Source organism: Athene noctua, chromosome 5 (assembly GCF_965140245.1).
Source record: "Athene noctua chromosome 5, bAthNoc1.hap1.1, whole genome shotgun sequence".
NCBI lineage: Eukaryota > Metazoa > Chordata > Aves > Strigiformes > Strigidae > Athene > Athene noctua.
In genome coordinates, this window is record NC_134041.1 from 11103154 (window position 1) to 11126361 (window position 23208).

General features: G+C 40.6%; 1 protein-coding gene across 1 annotated transcript; it reads left to right on the forward strand.

The window, feature by feature from the left end:
- The first annotated feature begins 323 nt into the window (after positions 1 to 323).
- LOC141961305 (riboflavin-binding protein) lies at positions 324 to 12742 on the forward strand. Its single transcript, XM_074908125.1, has 7 exons — positions 324 to 350; positions 1022 to 1026; positions 1212 to 1369; positions 2079 to 2178; positions 3322 to 3450; positions 8462 to 8573; positions 12506 to 12742. The coding sequence occupies exons 3-7, from the start codon at positions 1231 to 1233 to the stop codon at positions 12740 to 12742; spliced, it is 717 nt and encodes a 238-aa protein (XP_074764226.1). The 5' UTR covers positions 324 to 350; positions 1022 to 1026; positions 1212 to 1230.
- The last annotated feature ends 10466 nt before the right edge of the window (positions 12743 to 23208 follow it).

Consider the following 23208-nt stretch of genomic DNA (forward strand, 5'->3'; position numbering starts at 1 on the left):
TTAGTCTAATAATTAATAATACAAATAATCTTTGAAAAATTAGGCAGGGCGGTAGATGTATTTGCTATATAGGAAGGCTGTTGTTTTTCTAATTCTAACCTATATTTGTACTTTCCTCTTTATCATGTCAACGTTTGCAAGCAATAAAAGGGCATTATGTGCTGGTCATTGCATCTGCTTTTGAGATAAATCTATGTTAGCATTTCAAAGGATCAAGGAACTCTTCCAGGGCAAACAAATTCTGGAGCACTGATGCCAGATGGTGTGTATATAAAGTGGAAAAACGAGAAAAGCAATTTACTGTGTTCCTGTTCCAGGGAAAAGTATCACCCAGAAGGACAGCAGAAGAGGTGAGAAACTACTGAGAAACTGGAGACACTGTTTTCTTCTTCTGTAACATGTTGTTTTCTTTATATCTGAAAAGTCTAGGTACATAGAGGACCTGCATCCTTATTTGGGCAAAATTTTTGCAAAAAGATAACAGGAATAAATTAACTAAAGAATGAAGAATAAAGAAATTAATAATGTGTATTAAGAATTATACATTAATTTATGTGACAGGTTCTAGATTTATCTATATAGCTAATATGTAGTCTGTGTTTAGAGAAATTTTAGTCACACAGATAAAACGTTTTTATCTTGGATTTTTGAGCAAGCTTTACAAAAGAGGCAGAAAATAATGGATCAGATTCTTAGGTATAAATTAGCGTAGCCTCCACAAAGTCAAGTTGTGTAATTTATCCAGCTCAGGTGCTGACCGCTACTAGCTCACTTGCACCTGTATTAAACATGTGATTTCCAAGTGTGCAAAACAACTCTGCAAATTTTAGAACTAATTGATCTTTTCTTCAAATCTAGCTAAGTAGAGGAATGTTACTTGGAAGGTTCAAAGATAAATTCAGGTCAGCGTAAGAAATTTAAAACAATTTTCTTAAATACTGAAAATTGTAATATGCTTTCATAAATAGCCTGAACTATTGGTGGCTTTTATCACTTGCCACCCAACCTCAAAAATATGTAGCAGAAGTATAAGTGTTCATATAATAAGCAAAGAGAAAGGGAGAACATGTGTCTTAATATTTATGTGTGCATCTTTGCCAAGCACGTTTTATTTGGTTATATATGTAGCTTTTTTTAAAGCAGTACTTCTTTTTCATGTTATGGCATCTCCTAGAAATAAAGGATATAAATAAAGACTTCTCTCCATACAGGAAAAACAACCGAACAACAATGCTGAGGTTTGCTCTCACCCTCGTTGCTGTCGTAACATCCTCTACCTGCCAAAAATATGGATGCCTGGAAGGGGACACTCACAAACTGAAGCCAAGTCCTGAGCCAGATATGCATGAATGCACTCTGTACTCTAAATGTAAGAGTGGTTTCATTTTTGTCAAATATAGTCTAGAAGTACAGCTTTGTACACGCTAACTGTTTTGGCAGGTCCCTTAATTTCTCAAAAATATGTAAGACGCAGTATACATTGCCTTTGAAAAGCTTCCTTCACTGGCATTTTGCTGCATGCAAACTGAGAGTAAGATTCTGGTTCTTAACAAAGTCAGCTGCTGAACTCTCATTGACTTCATTTATTTTCTTTAAAAACTCTGATGCAGTTACTTTTATTGTAGTTCCGTCTGCTTAAAAGAGTTTACAGCAAAGGTGAATTTGGTTTACATGTTTAAGTGTAAAAATTAATTAATTTTAGCAGACACCAAATGGGAAAGTTAAAATCAAAATTCTATAGTGAGGGAAGTATAGTATTTGTTACATTTCTTCAGCAATTTTTATGTTTGGCAGCTTTCAAAGTTAGTATCCCTCAGGATATAACATCTGGCAGTATACTAGTAAAATTCTTGGGGCTCTCTGGGCACACCTTGACAAAGCACGGTTGATGCCAGTCCACCTTACTTAGCATTTACACTGCTGCTTCCAAAACTAAAAATGTTAAAGCTTGAGGACATCTTCTAGTTAGTACTAAGAGACTTTATCATGTTATGGACCAAAGCAGATTCATCTTGAGTCTTCCAAATACAGTATTAAAGAAAATCCTTATTGCAAGATCTCTGTTTCTTTCCTAACAGCTTCCTGTTGCTATGTGGACTTCACAGAGCAATTGGCTCATTCCCCAGTAATTAAAGTAAACAACAGCTACTGGAACAGATGTGGGCAGCTCAGTAAATCGTAAGTCAGCTTTGATGTTGTCTGTGTCCTGGTTCAATAGATCTGTGCTGTAGGAGCCACACAGCTAGTGGCAACTCCTCCTGGAGCTGCTGATGGACAGTCCCTAGGTTGCCCTGGAGATCATGCCACCCAGCCTAGTTCCCACCATCTTTTCTCTGTACCTGACCAATGTCTGACTCTTCTTCTTCTCTCACAAGAGCCCATGAATCCCTAAATATATACTGTTCATGCAGAAGGATTTATGCCATTTTATCAAGAAAGGGTTATGTTTTTTCAAGTTTGCTTCCAGTATAGAACCAGATCTAGCAATGCAGAGTAGTCATAAACCCAGTAGGTAACAACCACGCTGCACCTCTGTAACTCTCCAAAGCAACCATCACATCCCAATGAGTGTGACCCCTAGTCAATACAAACCAGGCTTCTTCCTTTGTTTAGAAAGCAGATCAACTTGATTATTAAATCTGGGGAAAAAAAAAAAAAAATCAGAGTCCAGAAATGAAACATCTGAATATTTAGAATAAAAATTCTTGTAGTCCTCTGGGTTTTTTAACCATGAAGAATGTCTTCATAATGAAGATTTTTAGTACCCAGTTAGATGTTAGAGCTGTGAAACATGGCAAGTTATAGAAATAAAAGAATGAAAGTACAAAACAATTAAGCAAAAACAGATGTGCAAAAGTAACAGCTATTGCCCGCCACTCCCAGAAGAGCAGCAACAGTATGCATTTTTAAATAACTTCAGCTGGGCTGTGGGAAAATCTAAAGATTACTGAAACCATGAGGCTACAGCATAGAAGGAGTTTTGTACTATAGTTTTAAAGTACATTTTATTATTGCCTGGAATCATTCTTGCCAGGAAAACTCAAGGCCTCAAAAGTTTACAGAAAGCTTACACAAATAGGGCTGAAATATGCATGGAAACATTTGTGCACTCTTTAGCTGTCTATGGTAATTGCGCAGTCAGAGCCTGTACACAATGCCAAAGGAATGAGTTTTGAACCTAGACCCTAACCAGGCAAAAGGATGCTTTTCTTTGTTTTTCTCTGAATCTGTAGTATTACATCCACATCAAAGCAGGCCTAGGAAACTGAGGCCTTGATGCTCAGAAACAGGCTTATTTGTGGCTTTTCTCACCCACCACAGCTGTGAAGATTTCACAAAGAAAATTGAGTGCTTTTACCGGTGTTCCCCACATGCTGCTCACTGGATCCATCCCAACTACACTGCTGCTATTCAGTCTGTTCCACTGTGTCAAAGCTTTTGTGATGACTGGTAGGTTCAGCTTTTTATCACAGTACTTTTATTTAGCTTTAATATGCCTGTGTTACTAGGGTGCCGAGGAGCATGGGTGCATGAAGCAAAATCTCCCAGTCAAGTGGCACTGTTGCACCACCTTTATTCCTTTTCTCTTGTTCTTCATTTCTTGTTTGCCATCTCTACTTTTTCCTCTGCTAAACTACTACCCCCAAAATAATGACACAGGCTGAATGCAGCATGGAGTCAGGAAACTCTGACAGAGTTTAGTGACTGAGGGACAGCACTGTCCTGCTCTCCCTGAGGATGCAGTGCAGTGGCATCAGAACTGCCTGATGTGATGGAGGAGCAATCACCACACTGACATCACTAACAGCAGTGAGAGCCTGCCAACACTTTGAAAAGTCCATGCCTGTGAGTTAGCATTTATGTAGTTTAAATCTAAATACTTGATCATGATGTGATACATTTCTTCTGTATCTATAAAATGCTCTGTGCAATCATGAAAGCAAACACTTCCTGTATGTTTTCAATTAATTCATATACCAAATTAGCTTAATTCCTTAACTTTTTTCACCTTTGTCCTTTTTCCTTCCATCATCCCTCTCTCTAAAATCACTTCTAAAAAGCCTGAATCAAGAAAAACTTGCAGCCAAGTAATACTAAAAATATTAATAGCAATGAGCAAGTATAATAACATCTAATTTTGTTTCCCAAAATATAGCATCAGGGAATCACATTCTTTTCTGAGTGCAAAACATGTAGTGGGACAACCCAGCACCCATCTGTCCTTTGTCTTGGGGTAGGAGCATTTATATCCAGGTGGGGTGCTGAGATTTTTTCAGTGGTGCATATCCAGCATATCTCCCTCCCTCCCTCCCTCCCTCCCTGTTTTGAGTTGCTGGATCTTAAATAATGTCATCATGTAACAAATAAATCTCAGTCAGGGCCATATTAATGCTCTGCCTAGTAACTACAGTAACTTGTCTGCGTAGTTAAATTGGTGTGAAGCATAGGACAAACAGCACAGGCTGCGTTCACACTGAAGGACTATAACTGCTAGATCGCTTGAAAGTAATGAACTGTGAATGTCTGAATCCCTTAGGCTGCTCTGAAAATCACATAAAACTTTTTTAATACTTCTAAAAATGTTATAAAAGAGCTTTTCTTGGAAGCACAGAAAATACGTAACACATGGTAGCACACAGTCAGGTTCTCCCGTGCTGCTCTGTACAATGCTTTCCCTAGCCGTTATGCAACTTGAATATTATTGACACATGGATCCATTTTCACTCTCATCTTCTCTCCAAGAACAAAGTCATGTATGCAGTGCAGTATTTTGGCAGGATATGTCTTTAAGTATGTCTCCATTGCCCTGTGCCAGAGAAGGAAACAAGAAGCATAGCTTGGATTTGTGGATTTGTAATGGAAGATAGTGAGAAGGGCTGATGTATGTCTTAGCTTCCCTAGTTTCCTCTAGTGACTAATTTCATTTCTGTGTTAGGAAACTCCATGTGCCTCAGGAACAGATTTGTCTTGTGCAGTCTTCCTTCCTAGATTTTTGTTAATCTTCTAAACTGAATCCAGATTATTGACCTCCCTGAAGATAAAGACCAAGACCTTGAATTTGTGAATCTCAAAGCTCAGAAGAAAATATTACCAAAATTTGAAAGCATTTTGATATTAAAGCATTGGAGTTGCCAATGAGTTTTAGAATAGCTCTAACAGGCAAAGCAATAGACTACCAATATCTAAACCAAATATATCCCAAACTAAGTAGCACACAAAATCATCACCAAACTGCTATATCTAGTAAAAGTGTAAAGATGAAAGAAAATATACCCTGTAAGTTTAGTTTGCATCTACGAACTGGTGTAAGCCAGCCTTAGTATATATGAGATTTATACCAAAGTGGGTATGGTGGGTCAGTGTTACATAGCAAAACCCTCAGTGTCCACTGGGTATTGCCAGAACCTCAAGATAAACAGCATTTTAACTTCTGTTGTTGGAAAGTATGGGGGGTGTGATCAAGAGCTGCTGCATGGGAAAAACTGACGCTTTTCCAGTATAGAGTCTCCTGGCAGAGAACAGGCTCTACTCTAAACAAATACTAAACAATGATCTATTGCCCCTGTTGGCGTCATAGATGCCTGGCCTGAATCAAAAATGTAATGATGACCCATTACCGTGCATGCTAGACTGTGTGCCTGCCTAGCACCAATGTCAAACCCATTCCCTCACCCTGCTTAAGGCCTGAGGCTAGAAAAGAGCCTGGACAGAATTCCCACTCTTTCTGGTGATTTAAAGTAACATTTTTTCATGTTCAGTATTCACTGGAGTCCCTTTAGCACGCTGTAGCAGTGCTAGTGACATGACCTACTTTCTCTCCATGCCGTGAGTGTGCCTGCTGCATACTGTATGTCTTTGTGGCCAGAAATGTGCAGAGGATTCTGAATGAGCAATGACTTCATTTAAGAGAAATTCATCTGACTAGCTTGGGGCCTTCCTTTTCTTCCTATTGTCTTAGGATTCCTCGCTCCCACTAGTCCTAAAACTATTGCTTTTGAAAGACCTCGATGTACAAGCCAGTTTCTGATCCACCTGTGAAAGGGCCCTGTGCCCTTTAAAAGAGAAACAGCTCATTATAAAAAATGGGGAGGGGGGAGGGCTTTAAAACAAAAATACCCTGACTGTGCATAGGGAACTGGTATGTTCAGGCAGGATCTTTTCAATATTTATGTTTATGTTTCTCACAGGTTTTAATTAATGTTTGAAGAAACCACTATGGGTTTCTGGACAGCAGAAATCAGACTTTTCATAAGTCACAATTTTTCATAAACTTAGCTTCATAATTACTTCCACCGGGATAAAGAAAAACTTGTTACAATAGAGTTATGCCTTGCTACCTGCTTATGTAATAAACCACAGAGTCAAGCAATAATCAATAGGAAACATTTCATCTGACAATTCAATAGATAATAATGAATAAAAAATATAAATCATTTAATAAACATATCTAATTCAAATTCCTGAGGAAACCACATGCATAGCATGAATGCCCCAGTCCAGTAAAACTCTGAAATACATATTCACAATTTTAAAAGTATAACTGAAGGTGACGGTCAAAGGAAGCAGCTCTGCCTTCTCCTCTGCCCCAAGGGCTGCTCATTCTTTCCCCTAGCCTGTCCCCACCCATGCGCCAGCAGCGCTGCCTGAGAGGCCATGAAGGGAGCCCATCAAGCTGAAAAATATTTAGCCAAATAAAAAAGGAAACCAAAAAAGAAGACTGTGGGAAGGTCACAACTGCTTTAAGTGGAAGTGCTAGTATCAGCCAGCTCACAGCAGATGTTGATCGACTTTGGTAGAAAGCAGTGAATTTAAGTGTGTGCATAAAGTAAAGGACATGCCTACACAGCTTGAAGAATAAAGGGGTAATTTTTGAATCTGCTGCTGGTTTGTGAAGAGTTCATAGATGGTAATTAACAAAAAGTTTGCACTGATGCTCCCAACTGGCATGCCTTCAAGCAGGCAAAGTGACCAGCGTTAGAGAAACAGCTGTCACTGGGGAGTTACCTCTGGGTGTCCTTCTCAGTCAGGGTACATGCAGCAGCTGACAAACAACAAACCAATTATTCTTGTAGTCCCTAGTCCCAAAGTCATGCCACAGGCTGGTAGGATCTGCCTATTAGTGTCACATTATATTAATTTATCAAATTGCAGCCTATATTTCCAGCAGAGCCCCTTACTCTGACAGCAGATTCAAGGAATATGTCTCCTGCCCTAGACCTGTTCCCTTCAGGCTCTGGTTACTCTCCATCTCTTACTGCTCTTTCTCCCCAAAAAGCCCAGAAAACCTATGTGAAGATCTGCAGATGTGCATGTTCTTGCCTTTCTGCATGTGCAAATGTACTGCACTGTCTAGTGCTTGTAGTTCTGTGACCACATGACAACCTCATGTTTCATTTCACAATGAAAGTCTGCAGCCCTCATGATATCAAAATAGTTTTGGAAACATGACCTTGAAGATCAAAAATAACAAAAAGGCATTAATGATAAATACCATGCTGAGCAATGCTAGCTTTTTGAAAGCTGTGCCTCGTGGTTTTGGCACTCTCAGTTGCTGGTGTGAATAGTCTGCCTGAAGCCACTGAGACTAAATTTAAGCAGATGTTAACTGATTTGTGGAAAATGATCCTTAAGAAAGGTAGGAGCCAAAAAGTAGAACATAAGAAGTGGAAGGAAGGAAGTCATATAGGATAATGGTAAGTCATGCAATCTCTCATCACATAGACCAGCCAGTTGCATATCATACTCATTCCAGGCCATTTACAGGCTTTTTTTTATATTGCCACTTGCAAGGTAAAAATAACTTAAAATTTCAAATTTTAGACCTTGATGCTACAAGGCTATTATCTTTCCTCCTTCACTTCAAGTTTAAGTCCTTTGAAAACGTCATTCTGAGGCTGACAGCCTATTAGTTTATATGATTCTGTTTGTGGATTTTCCTTATTTCAGTGCACATTCCTCATAGCAACTCCCTGCCCAGGAAATATCCTCATCTTTCCCCATATTAATTCATAAATACAAACTTTCCCCACATCTCCCTCAAGTGACAGTTTCACTCTTAGTGTACCTGTGCTCTGTCATAATATTGAACATCAGCATTCATGAAACTCCCTCCCACCCTGCATTTCCTCCTCTCAGTAACATCAGCAAACATAGCTAAGCAGAAAACACTGCACGAATGAGTGCTGCTCCTCAGAACACGAGCCCTTTACTTAAGTCTGTGAGTATAAAATGTAAGGAGTGAGCTGTTTAGTTTTCATTTAGGTCTTCCTGGCCAGATCAGAGTTTATGTACATGTCAAGCTAAGATAATGTGCACATCTTTTGAAGATCTGTTGCTAAGCAAAACTGTGCAACCATACCACGTTACGAGCATAGCCAGCATAGAATTTTTGAGTTGAATCTGAGTACGCTGAAAAATAGTGAGATAAATAACTGTATGTTCCACACTAATCTCCATGAAGGTATGAAGCCTGCAAAGATGATTCCATATGTGTTTATAACTGGCTGACGGACTGGGAATGGGATGAAAGTGGAGAAAACCACTGTAAGAATAAATGTATTCCGTACAGTGAGGTAAGAAACTCTGATCAGCTGGAACAGAAAAAATGGCATTAAGAGTTGGGTTTTTTTTCCTGAATATATGGGTGTAAAATGCAACAAGTGAATTATTTTTACTTCAGCAGTTTTAAGCCATACCTACATCAGAGTTTTTAAGTACATAAATCTTAAAACATTTATATTTATGTAAATCACTCTAAGTATATATACATTTAATTAATCACTATTCATGCCACTTGTGAAACAAAAGTAAAAGTTCAAGCAGCATGGATATTTTAACCACAGTGGGGTTTATAAAGTAAAAGATAACTTTGTTCATACAATAGAAACACTGAGATGCATTTTATAACCTTCCTTAGATAATGTGGGGCTTTACACACCTCTGCCTTTTTCAACTGGGATGTAAGTTCCCAAATCACTAAGAAAATTTTAAGGTTTTCTTGCCTATTAGTCTTTGCCCTTTTCTCAATTTCACTTTATTATGTTCAAGTCCTTATGCATTTTCCAAATCCCAAAGTCCTGACATTTTTCTAATTGTCTCCCTTTTGTTCGCCATAGACCCCTCATATCTCTCATGTGTGTTCCCCATTGTGTCTGCCAATGGCTAGGCAGAGCTAACTTTGTTCTGTACAACTCTGATGGTTAAAGAGCAGCACTGACAAGATTTCTGAGAGCTCATGCCATCTTTCTGAGAAGGTTTCATGGTTAGGATAACTAATTTTATGAGCAAAAGTGTATAAAATGAGAACTGACAAGACTTACAGGAGCAAGGTGGCCTGGAACCTGATCTACAGACCTTTCATGAGTCAGGTAGGATTTTTCCTAGTGACTCAAGTAAGTTTAGCATCAGGGCAATATCATACAGCTCAAAACTGCTACACTTTTTTGAATACTTTTATGTTGAACTTCATTGAGTCCATGAAAACTGTCCAAATTGCAGAAGCAAATGAAATTTAAGTGTAATGCTTAGGGACCGGTAGTATGGCTTGCAGAAATCCCAGATTCACTGTTTTGAATTCAGTTCAAGTGCGTGTACTTCCAGAAGTCAGTTCAGCAACTGATAAAACTGGAAGTCACAGTCCAGTTAGTGTAGGATTGCTGTCTGCCTTGCAAAAGTGACACTAATCAGCAGGCTCAGGAAGGTGGCCAAAAAACAAATGGGCTGCAGAAACTTACAGCTTAGTTTCCCAGATGTGCTAAATCATCAGTAGTTCCAGATGAAGTGAAAAACAAAATGATAATCTCCTTAAATAATCTCCAGTCTCTCTTCAAACTGTCCCTGGTCCAGAGATGGAAGTTTTTAACCTTGAATTCCCTTGTACTTATTTCTTAAAGAAAATATACCATCTGCAGGGAAAAACACGCAGCAAATTCAGAGTTCTTATCACTTGAAGCCAGGCACAGCTATTCCTAAACTAAATGGAACCACACCCTAAACTGCCCATGTTTTTACCAAAAATAGGTTTGCATGCTAAGTAAGAATAAAGATGAAGTTTCTTCAGAGAAATTAAAAAAAAACACATATCCTGTATGAAAATTACATGATACACAAACACTAGACTCACTTGGTTTGGACTCAACTCATGGAAAAGAAAGTTACTGTTACCCAGAAGCACAAATGGCTTTCCAATGTTCCTTTCTTTTGATGCCCTCGGCTCATATGAAGGAGCAATCATCAGCCCTGCGTTTGACGTATGCAAGTGGTTGTAAGGACTATTTGGAACAAATGCTGAATATTAAGAATGCACAACAAATCCTATCCAGTTTTAGCCTGGATAAATCGAGGCACATTTTGTCATTGTTCTCCCAGCTGAGTGCTCCCCAAGCAATGTTAATGCACAGACTAGAACATTTTCCAAGTAGCTGAAGAATCAGAATCGTTTGCAGTAATTTAGGACATGTTTGGCAAAAGGGCTGTGTGCAATATTTGTTTGCTGCAGCATTCTGGCTATGCTCTGATCTTTAAGCAGAGTTAGGAAGAAGGTCAAAATAAAATTACTAATTTAGCAAGTAGAAGAGCATGAATACATGTTAGAGAACCTGTGGGACACCAAAATAAGATGTAGCCATGTATCCTGCATACAGACCTAAGAAAACCACGACAGCTTCTAATGCTTTCTGGAATGATTAGGTAAAGGCAGGTAGAATCCAGGAACAGTACAGGAGCTGGAAAAAGATATCTAAGGCTGCTTAAAAGCACAGGAATAGTGAGAAAGAAACAGGTAAGATCTGCCTGCCCTGAGAACACAACGAGAAAACTAGATGAAGCAGTCTTTCCATTTCTCACCCTGCATTACTCCTACTGCACTAGCCAACCTCCACAATCCTCCTCCAGCAACTGCAGCATCCATGGAGAAAGATGTGAACTGAAAAGCTGTTTTACAGACTACAGAATCTTTGGGGCTATTTGGAATGGACTCTATTACTCATGAAGGATAGATTTCTAAGGCAAAATGATGATTATGATTTCTTCTCAGCTGCCTTCCTGCACAGTATAGGTCAACATAGTTTTGCATATGGGGAGACAGGGAGACATCTCATAAGAAGAACTTGTGGGAAATAGGTGGAGCAGAAGAAGCTGCAGGACTACAGATGCCCAGTCCCACTTCCATATAATAGACTTTAAAACTGTAACCATTGATTTTTTGCACACAGAGCAGCTTCCATGTATCATTTTCCCAACCACAAAGACAGGGCACCTTCTGCAATATTCACAACATCAGATCTTTATATGAGCTGGCAATGATAACAATAAACCAGCACATCATCCAGAAATTACATCACTAAGAGAAACACTGTAGAATTAAAGAATCGGCGTCATGTGCAAGGACTACTTGTACTGCTACAAATGAAATACAGCTTCCTTCAGAAAGATACTGGTGACATGGTCAAGGTGAATCAGGCAGCAGTGGAGCCCAGTAGTCCTGCTGCCTGGCCCACTGTTTCAGTCATTAACACTCCTTAATTCCCAAGGCTTCTATTCTTGCCGTCACTCCCACCCACAACATCATTCTTAGCTTTGCTTCTGGGAGTACCTAAAGCTTCCTTTACAGAAACAGAACAGATTGACCTTCAGCCACAAACACATGGGATAAATGCAGGCAAGATAAAGTATATATCCTGCCTACTTTGTGGCTGGACATGATAACTCCTAAGCTAATACTCTTTAGGTGAACTCAAGCTGGGAGGGCAGAAGGTTGTCACAACATGAGCTTGGCAAACAAGAAATATCTTTGTGGTATATGGTTGTGCAGGTCTTAGGACACAGGCCTTACAAAAGGATGTAGTACCAAGAATAGGACAGATTCACTTGAAGAGAGTACAAGAAGCTGCTGTTTACAGTTTCTTGAGCCAGAAAGGCCATTGCACCACTGGACATAGCACTCTGGAAGCTGGAAGAAAATTTACTTTCTTCAAGCAGTTTCTTAAGTTATATCCATTCTTGTTGTCTGTGAGGTCCTGCTCAGTCACGAGGTATGTTGCAGCAGGCACGATGAGATCCCACGGAGTTGTGACTCCGCTGGGCTCTCTCTAGCCTGTAGATATAAAGATTCCCGTATTCAAAGCAGTGTCTGGCACTTTCAGCACTGCTGAGATCCCAAGACGTGTCAGAGTGTCCTGACATGTACAGCTTTGGTCTGTCAGACCCAGGAAGCTAGCAGGGCTGTCAGCCCCACAGTGGAAACAAAGGGCTGGCTTTTGATCACTTTGCACTTTGTGTAATCACTTGCTTTCACAACAGGCAAATCTCTTTTGCCAGCTGTGGAACTGAATAACATTTTAAGATATCTCAGAAGTGATGAAGCCTGGCACACAGCAAGACAGTGAATGACTGCAGACTGGTTTTTTATAATCTAGAACTGGTAAATGTTTATCAGTTGGGTACAAACTGATTTTCACTCAGTTCTTTTTAAATGTAATTGATGCATTTCTTATTTGACACACAGATGTACACAGATGGGACTGACATGTGCCAGAATATGTGGGGGGAGTCATTTAAGGTGAGCAAATCCTCCTGCCTCTGCTTGCAAATGAACAAGAAGGACGTGATGGCTATCAAGTATCTCCTATCCGAAAGCTCAGAGGAAAGCTCCAGCATCAGCAGCAGTGAGGAGCATGCCTGCCAAAAGAAACTCCTGAAGATTGAGAAACTAAAGGGAGAGGAAGGGGAACAAACAAGATAAATGTTGGCGGATGTATGTCAGGACAAGAGAAATCATCGTGGAGGCTGGGCTCAGGGCATCACGCCAGCTTGCTTTATCCCTTACTTCCTAGAACATAATAAATCAATGGCTGGTTATATTAATCTTTCTGTGATGTTTTTGCATCTGCATCACAAAGCTCCCAGACAGGTTAGCACAGGTGTAATCTTGTGACTTGAACTGAACAGCTAGAAGCCTGAAGGTAACAGCTAAGGGTTGACTTTCAAAGAGGAGAGCACAGGCAGCTCCTGCTGACTTAAGGTGGAACAATGAGAACTAGAGACCTCTGGAAGGCCATGTCAATAATGCACCAAATCTTCAACCCAAATCTTTCATTAGCACAGGCACACAGCACTCCTGTCACGAGTTCTGGGATGCCTGACTCTGCTCAGATGAAGAAGAAACACTGCAGGCAGAAACAGGTCAGTGAGCCTGGCTACAGAACACTGAAATGTATTTATTTTATATCTCAGAATCATTCTTGCAAAACAGGGGATTGTGGTGTACTAGATAAATCTCTGCATACTGTTTACTGGATACTGCCAGTATATAGTATCCATGGTCTCTTGCACTGGGCTTTTACCTTAAACAGCAGTATAAAAGTCTCTCACAATATGAATTTGAAGCATAATTTTGAGTGCAATTAATCCCACCAAATTGTTCTGGACAGAATGATCTGTGACAAATGGAAGTGTCAGAGATGGATCCAATCAGGTTCCGGCCATCAGTAGTTCTGCTTCGCAGTGTCACTGTTAGGTCAAAGTAAAACCAAAACTCGTCAGACAAGGATGAAAGAAATCCTGCTTTCAATTATACATCTATACTCCCCCTGACACTGCAGTGGAGTGGACAGGTCTGTGCCATTCTGTACAGCCTCTCATAGTAGTAACATCAAGGAAGCCATGAGAAGGATTTAATTTCAGGGGTCAGATTATCAAATTGTGAAAATCAGCATCATCCCAGTGCTTGCTATGGAGCTAGGTACCTTACAGCATTCAAAGATCTGGCCCACAGTTAAAACAATGACTTGGCATGTCCTGTTAAACTAGGAGAATCTTAAAAATCCGACACACTTTCTTCACTAGCCTGTTTATTTATTGGAATGGTTTCACACAGCTGCAACAGTAATGCTAAACACATTAGGTCATGCTCTGCTTCCAACCAGCTTCTCAGTATATTTAACAATGGACTAATTCCTACCAGCACTGAATTGTTTTTAGAATGATACTTCGCTACATCTGTATTTCGTGCTAACTCAATTTGTAAGTTCTACTGTTTGAAAAGAAAAAACAAGAATTTGGTCTTCTGTAAAGCTCTGGCAGTCCTTTCCCCCCCCCCCCCCCCCCCCATTTCACTAACTCCGTTCTTTCCTGTGCTTCTTTATTAGACTTGAATCAGAGCAGAAATTTTCCTGCTTTTTATTTTGCTGTGCTCAAAATTCAATAATTAATTCTCCCTTCTCACTGCCATAATACCAACTTTTTCTATATCACCATAGCCAAAGATTTCCTGCATGTTTTTTGTTAAGTAAAGCACAATTGTTTCTGCCTGTTCTATGCTCTTTTTCTTCCCATTCCACTTTATTCTCTTTGCTCTGGCTAAATTACTCTTGAAATCACTTTCAGCAAACAATTCTTCCACGCTTAGTTTCAGGATGAGCCATGGGCTGGTTATTGCATGCTCTTGAACAACACTGGATCCTAACAGCAGCTAAGGGACCAAGACCATTTAGCTCCTATTCATAACTTTCCCACTGACTCATGATGTACCCTAAGCAAACCATTTAACTCTTTTGTGACACAAATAATTTTGCAGAGCTACCACATTTTCTCTAGCACATCTCCTTTCTAAGCCACAAAGTCAAGAACTACTCAGTTGTCCCTAGCGTAGAAATTGTCCCATATCTCTTGGTCATTCTTTCATTGATCCAGATAGGTTTTATTCAAATACAAGTTATCATCCAGAAAGACTTTCAGTCTTGATTTAAAACTTCAAATAATGGAGAATTGACCAATTCACCTGAACGTTTGTTTCCTCAGTGTTAAAGATTATCCCTAATTTAATGTTTGTTGTTTCAGCTTTCAGCCACTGGTTGTTGCTAAAGTGTGTTATATTAGAGTTCTTCAGTATTCAGCATTGCTTTTCTGCTCAGCAGCATATACACTGGATTAAAGTGATTCTTAGCAATTAGCTCTATTTTAGCTCTATTTAGTTTACATATGTCACTGTAAGGCATTCCCTCTCTCCTTAAATCATTTTTATGGTTCTTGCTGTACCTTCTTCAGTCATGACTATCCTCCCTAAATTGTACAAATCAAAGCCGTGCGCCATGGCAGCGTTAAGGGTGACCTACAGAGAGAGCACCATGTCCCTGCCTCTCTACACACTTCCCCCTGATTGCACTGCCTGTGTCTACAAAGGCATCATTCTGATTTTTGCATGCCTCCAGTGTCCATGTGTTCCTCATTTTTTCTTGGTGTTAACTCTTTTCCACTATACAGCTCCCTCGTTCCAGAGCTGTGAACTGTGATCTTAGTTCTTAGGCTTATTGCTTTGAACTTGGTTGTGTTACAAAACCTTCATGCGAATATACCAACCTTCCTCAGCCACTGTTTGCTCTGTCCAGCTGCTATATATTCACAGTAATTTACATTTTAAACAATCTCTGTGTCATTCAGAAATGCTATCAGTGGAGATTTTTACCTTTATAGAAAGGCTTGGATAGCTCACATAAAGCAAAATTTAAAATAACGCAAATCACTAAAAAACAGCAATACACTGCAAGGTGAACCAGGGAAAAGAAAGGTCCAAGTTACTGATGATTGCAGACTTCCCCAGCTAATGCTGACCTGATTTGGTAAGTGCCTGCTGTGCACCACAGCTCAAAAGCACGTGCCCTGCTTCTGGACCCACACTGGCCCAGACAACTGAAATGTCTCTGTGTTTAGTGACACTGGACTAAAATGCTTTATCAAAATGTCACAATGATAGATCAAATGCTTTTGTGAAATATGTTGTGAAATATGTTCCTACACTAATCTGTAGGAAACAGACTACAATCTTTATCAAGATGTTAAATTGGGTTTATCACCAAGACAATGTTGATTAAAAATATTGCCAATTATTGACTGACTTACAGCCTGGCCAAGTTTCAGCTTTTGTACTGCCTTGCTTGGGATTGGTGTCACGTTAACCATAACACAGCTAGCTGGGTCATCCTGCTTGCTCTGTTGTTTGGTTTTTTTTCCATAAACATTGCCACAATACTATGAATCTTCTGAAATTTCACTGAAATGCCAGGAAATATTACAAATGAGATCTTTCTTGACAGTTCTGCTACGGCTCTTCAGTATAGGTTATTCAAGCCTGCTGCTTTAAAATTATTGTTACTTACAATGATTAACCTCATTTTTAATTACTTGCAGAGTGAGAAGTTTTTCATCATCCTTCTGTAATGCACATATTTCAATACTAAGCATTATAAACAAAACTGGCCCACTGTATCTTGTACCATTGCAAGGCTTTCTTCATCAGGTTACCCAGCTGTTTTCCCCTTTAATTTAGTTGTACCAGCCACAGTTTCCTGCAGTACCTTTAGAGTTCTCACTCTATTTTTATAGTTCATAATTCTCCATGGATATTGACTGCAACATAGCTTCCTTTTTAAAAAATAATAAGCATCAGTAATTATGACATTTTCAACTTCTGTTGCATTTTTCATGTGCAGGTTTCACTCAGAAGCATTTTATAAATATTCATTAATCTTCAAAATACACCTGAGGGGAAAATAAGTAGTGAGAAGCAAACTGAGTCAGTGGGAAAGAGTCAGTAAGAGACTTATCTGATCATTGCAAGTATTGCAGAACTAGGACTAGCATGGACAAGTTCTGTTTCAGAGCCTTATTTCACACTGCAAATGGAGTTGCACTTTTTAAGGTGATCCTTGGACAAGTTAGTATGCAAAAATTATAAAAGAGATTTTATGAAATAAAATATTGCAAATGCTGAGCATCAAAAAATATAATAAGTTATTAAACAATGCATTTCCATGCTCATTGAAGTATAACAAAATTATAAAAATAATAATTGTTAGATTATTTAAGACAAATAATCTCAAAACAGGCTTATTTCCCTTGCTGAGAGACAACCAGCCTGCAGAAAAAGGGAAAGCTGTAAATGAGATATGGGTTTTTAAGGGCTTTGATAACATTTGATGTAACATCCTGATAAGCAAGCTGAGAAAACCAAAGTGCAAACAAAATCACCATAATACTGGTGCACAACCGGTTTAAAAATACATTAAAATATTACTATAGGTATGTTGTCATTAAACTCAGACAGGTCTTCTGTTATGAATCCCAAAGGGTCTGTTCTGATTCTAGTCAACACTTTTGCTTACTCAATGAAGTAGAGATTTTGCAAGCTCTTTGAAGGACAAGATTAGAATAAAAATGATCTTTCTAACCAGAGAACTAGTCCAAGCCTCCAAAGGTGAACTTGTGAAAAGGGAGATGAAAAATGCTTGCACTGAAGAAAGGTAAATCAAGGAAAAAATTCATCCAGGGAAATACACGGCAAGAGAACAGCAGAGCAGCCACAGAACTAGGATGCGTAGTAGCAGCCTATGCCATTTACAGTTGAAATGCTGCACTGTGGAAGATTTAATCTTTTAAGGCTTCAGTGTATGCAGAGCCCTGGAAGTCCTGACTCACAAAGCAAACAGATGTAGGACCTGCAGACGTCCTACTAACAGTTACTCAGAGTTTGTGACGTTATCTCACATTCCAGAGAGACACTGCTTCTGGAATGACCCCACTGCACACACAGGCTGTGGAATGTGGTGGGTATCAGGCAGATTTAACTCTATCCATCTTCTCAATGAAATTGGCTAATAAGCTCTGTCAGTGCAAGTGCAATACCTTCTAGGAGAGTAAACATGCTCCTGATATATATCTAATGACTATATAAAAAAACGGGAATAGAATTAGCTGAATTTATGCACATTTTCAGGTTATTTTCCTTTTTTTCTCTTCAAAAGGTTTGCATAACTTGGAGTTATTTTTTAAAATACCACTTGCTCTAGACAGCTCATGGGTCTGTTGTGTGTTTGCTCTACTTTATTATCCAAGGGAACATGGTGATTTAGACAATAAGAGTTAAGTAAAGAGTCCAAAAAGCATTAGGATTTGGATTACAATTTGAAACATTGCCAAACTTTACTGATGGCAAGGCTAAAGTCCCATGTGCCTGAAGACTGATAATTCTCAAGCCCAACTCATTTTTCTTTTTGACAAATGAAGACCTGCACCTTCGACAAAGCCACCTTAGTGAGCAGGTCTAATTCAGTGTGAAGCTGCAGGACAACTCTAGACAAAAGTGAAAAAAGAGCCAAGCTATGAAATCAACCATCTACTTCAGATAAGTGAGACACAGGGTCAGACCCCAACAGTCTGGCAGCTTTCAACAGCTCCAAGAAAAAGTTGCAGCGATCCCCTACTACTGAGATTTAACTTCTCAGAGAAATGAGGGGGGAAACTCTCTCTGCTGCACAGTTTTGCTTCCCTTTAGCTACCAAAAGCCTATCTTTCCTGCCTCTATTTTGATGACCAACTGCTATCTGAGTCTTAGTATTCTTTTGGCCTCCTTCCTTGGAAATGCAGCGAGCTCTCTGTGGAGTTTGCCTCGGTTCCCCTCTCAGACAGCTGTGATTAATTCAGTGTTCGAGCTCTTGAGTTAATTCTCTCATTAGATCACTTTCCTTCTTCATGGAATGATTATTCCCACAGGAGAAATGAGAAAGACTAAAACAATATTGTGCTAGTATCTGACACACTGCATCCAGGATGTTTACTTTAAATCAAATTGCCTGGAATTGCTCCAGATCTGTGGCTTAAACACAAGAATCTTCTAACTGGTAGGGAACTGTAGCCACGCATATTGCACAACATTCCCAGTTTCACTGGAATTCCTCCAAACTTCCTGCTAGGTAAGTATACCCAGAACATGAACCTCTCCACACAAGTAGGTCAGATGACACAATCCTTTCATTGCTAGGGCATACTTTAAGACTGAAAAAGTTTTTTCCTTTTTTTATTACTTCTTATCATACGTCAATCACCTTTTGACCCAACACTGTTGTGAAGGTGAAGCCTGAAGCAGACAGCAGCGAAATATTGCCAGTGCTCCTGAAATCACAAGCCATTTTTTGTGCATTACTCACTGGGAATGCCACATTCTCTCTGGAGGCTCTCACAGCTCAGACATGCTCCCCACTTTTGCTGCCTGCCAAAAGGCTCCCCGGGCTATGGCTGCTTGCTGGAGGGCATCACCCCGCTCAGCTGGACTCTAGCACAGCCTGCTTCTCAGTACCTTTGGTGCAATGTGGATACTTGGGAGAGTTTCTCAATATCCCGTTCAAGAATGCTAAACCTGTCTGGACCGACAACTGTGGTATCAGGCGGTTATCTTAATGTCACCTTTACCTAAAGCCATATTACAGTGAAAGCAATAAAAATACTTAATTACAAATTCAAAAAGAGAGAGGAGAGGAGGGGAGGGGAGGGGAGGGGAGGGGAGGGGAGGGGAGGGGAGGGGAGGGGAGGGGAGGGGAGGGGAGAGGAGAGGAGAGGAGAGGAGAGGAGAGGAGAGGAGAGGAGAGGAGAGGAGAGGAGAGGAGAGGAGAGGAGAGGAGAGGAGAGGAGAGGAGAGGAGAGGAGAGGAGAGGAGAGGTAGAGGAGGGGAGGGGAGGGGAAGGGAGGGGAGGGGAGGGGAGATCATTCAGCATGGCACCTCAAGGAGCTTTACAGTTTTCATAGCCATTAACAGTTCAGCTGAGAAACGGACACAGCCATCACCACCTCGCAGGTAGTGTGAAAACTGTAAGAGTTTTCACACAAGCCCTATGTTCTGGGGCTGCCTGTGCAGAAAGACTAGCTTTGGGAACCACTCTTGTTCTCCATCTTTGGGTCAATTCCAGCTCAGACCTCAACCCCCCCCACACACACACAGAGACACACACACACATAATCATCAAGACTCATTATCCCTCACAGGAATTAAAGTAACAGCTCTGGGGCCTGGCCCAAACCTACCAAGAGAGAGTGTTCTCATGCCTGGCTTAAGTCTGGGAAATGTTATCTCACTGTGAAGCACAAAGCCTTTACCCACTGAGGTGAGAAACATTCAGGCCCTGCAGGGAAGCTTCATCCACTAAAGCTTACGTATCACACAAAAACATAAGCTGACAACAGGTTTATGTAGGTATCTAATTAGAATCTAGTGTCTGTAGATTAACAGAGGTTTTTGACTGGGTAGACAACACAATAACCAGTCCCACTGGGGTAATAATGGGTTAATCACCATTGTCTTTGAGAAATACCTTGAAAGTACTCAGGGAGCCTCTTCTCTCCTCTGTGTTGCATGAGTGTGAACTGGTCTGCTGGGCCTCTTTCATCTTACCCCTATAAGGGCTCCAAATTCATCATGCAGCACATAACACCACCGCTCCACTAAACTGTGCATCAACAGAGACTGCTGGTCCACGTCAGTGCCTTGGGCATGCAGTGGCATCTGGAGGAAATGGGACACCTGGACAAACGTAGGCCTTGACAGAGAGAGGGCGTCTTGAAAGCGTACGAGATGCAGCTTAGTGCACTACAGATATTTCTAGTCTTCATAACCTTTTGGTTGGCTCTGCACCTCTGCAATTTTGACTTCTCTGCAGGAAGTTTGAGTTCAAGTCCTTATGAAACTTAGGGAAGTAGAAAAAAAATGGTTGCATCCTATGAAGATTTTGTGACCCGGACCCAAAACCACAAAGTAAACTCCTTTCTATTTTGGTGAGGCTGTCCAACACCTCTCCTCTGGTAGGTCAAGTGCGTTAAAATACAATAACTACAGTGAGTAATTAGTAATTAAAACAGCAATTAACTGTATCACTGAAAGATTACAGCAGATGCCTTAGCACTTAAGACAAAGTGCAGAGATGCACTGCAGTTTGGAAAGGGAAGTGAAGATTTCATACCCATTGAAACAGAGAGAGAAATTTGACCTGACACATTCTGGCTGACTTTTGTGGAAAAGTGGCTCCTTATCACAAAACATCCCACAGGGTTTGTCATACCTACAAATAGTCAAGGCCCAAGTTTCACGTCTCCACTGCAAGAGAGAATTTTAGCAGCCAAGTATGGTAAGAATACTGCTTGAATACCAAGTCAAAATGATCCCTAAAGTTATAGCCATAAAGTACAGAATTCAGACTAAAGGCAGACAGGCAAAACCACACTTTCAAATCAATTATTTTCCTTTTATTTTTTTGAGACTAAAATCCCTCCATCTTTACGGCGGTCAGGAAAGAAAAAAACTTAGATCTAACAAAGATCTTCCGGTAACAGGGGAGAAATACAACATGGACACATGCAACACCTTTTAGTCACCCATTTTTGTTGCATGTTCAAATGTATCATCCTGTAGTAACAGCACCATCTGCAGCATTTGAGAGAGGGAGCACAGACACCAGCTTAGCTCAGCAGAACATCTTCCAGCATCTGGAAAGGTTTTCCTGAGAAGACTTCAGCCAGGGAAATCTGAGCAGCCATGGGCCTCTGGTATAACACAGGGAGGACTGAAGTACTTCATGGCACTCTGGCACAGCACAAGGGTTTTCCAAGAGAAAGCCTGAATAACTTGTTTGTGAGATTCTTCTCACTGAGGGGTTTTGGCACTGTGACGGCAGCACTTCTGTGCAGGCGTGAGCAGCAGGACACGTTGATGAGCACACGGCATGCCTTTCTTGCCACCCGTCCTATATGTCAGTCAGCATTCAGGTAGCTTATTGACAAATATCATGTTAGGAGCCTATTAAATTAAAATTGAAGAAATTTTGAATTCCTTCATTGGAATGATTGTAACTCTTGATGTTAACTAATCAAAAGGCTCCTCATTACACAGTGCAATTTTTTCACTGTCAAATGTACTTTCAGTCATATTCCTGAAAATCTACAGCTTGTCTAGGGAGAAGCAAAATAGTACATGGGAGCGTTAGCTCCATCTTGTAGAGCTGGTTACAGAAGAAACATGCTGAAGCAGTGCCCTCTTCTGGAGGCAGAACCGTTCAACCACATTAATACAGTACAGGACAGGCCTTCAGGGCAAAATTAGCAGTCTCAGCAACGCTATTTTGTGTCTGTAAATTTGGCGCTGTGGTGTGAAATCCTAGTACTGGCCAAGTGTCTAACAGCTGACATCAGCCAGCGACTGAGCCACTGGCATTTAGGAGAATTCTAAGCCTTTTACTCACAGGCCACTTCCAATGAATAAAATGTCAGCACGAGAGGGGTCTGGTTTCTTTTACTGATTCATCAATGAAAGAAAAATCTCAACGCATTTATTAGCCTAGCTTAAAATTTATACTGAGTTATATCAGCATGCATTCAATTGTGTGTGCTTGCATAAACTTTATTTTTCTATCTAGATCTATATTTTCTATGGGTATTTTTTTAAGACCAGCTTGAAAGGTAGTTTTACCACTCTACTGTCAAGAATGTAACGCTGATGAACAGAGAAACCAACAGTCCCCAGAGAGTATCACGATTCTGATTCCTTCCAGAAGCATATTTAAAAGTTGTTACAATGAAACGCAGAATCATGAGAAAAGCCTGAGGGGCCATGACCATTGTAACTGTAAGCAGACATGTTTTTCTTTCCCAGTCTCACAGTAAATAGATATGGAAGCATTCCAAGAGGCTCTCTGATTGCTTTTTGCTTTGGCTGCATGTCATGTTGCTGGAATAGTTGTGGAAAACTCAGGAGGGATGCTTTTCTCTCAGAATCAGTGCCAGCTCTGCCAGACCCAGTGACCATGTGCATGTAACTCAGTATGTGATGCCCATCGCTTGGTCAGTGCTCAGGCATGCAGTGACTCAGTGAATTATACAGACCAAGGCAGAAGCATGCTGTGCCTCAGGATCAGTCCTGTCCCCGGTGGCGCACATGGTACTGCTACAGCGCACAGTGATGAAACATCCGTGCTGGAATAAAGAGGAAGGCCCAAACATGGCATGACACTAGAGAAAGGGGGTGCATGGGCTGGCTCTGCCTCCAGTCAGTGCTGGCTCTAATGCCACAGTTCTGAGCTGACAGGCAGTTCCCCCCGCCTCCCATCTCCAGGGTTTCCCCAGGCAGATGGTAGCTGTGGTTTCTCGCAGAGAGAGATTAGAGTGGCTCAGAACCCAGTTTGCAAAAGCATGACTGAGGGACAGAGGCTGCGAAGGCAGTGAATAAGGTGACGGCTCATCTGCAGGTCACCAGTTACCCTGGCACCAGGCACAGTGAGCAAACCTACCGGGGGACCAGCTTTATTAAGCACAGACAAGCAATCCCCTCGCGGTGCGGTGGCCAGAGGTGTCTGTGGGGCAAGCACACAGACAAAGGATCAGACAGACGTACCA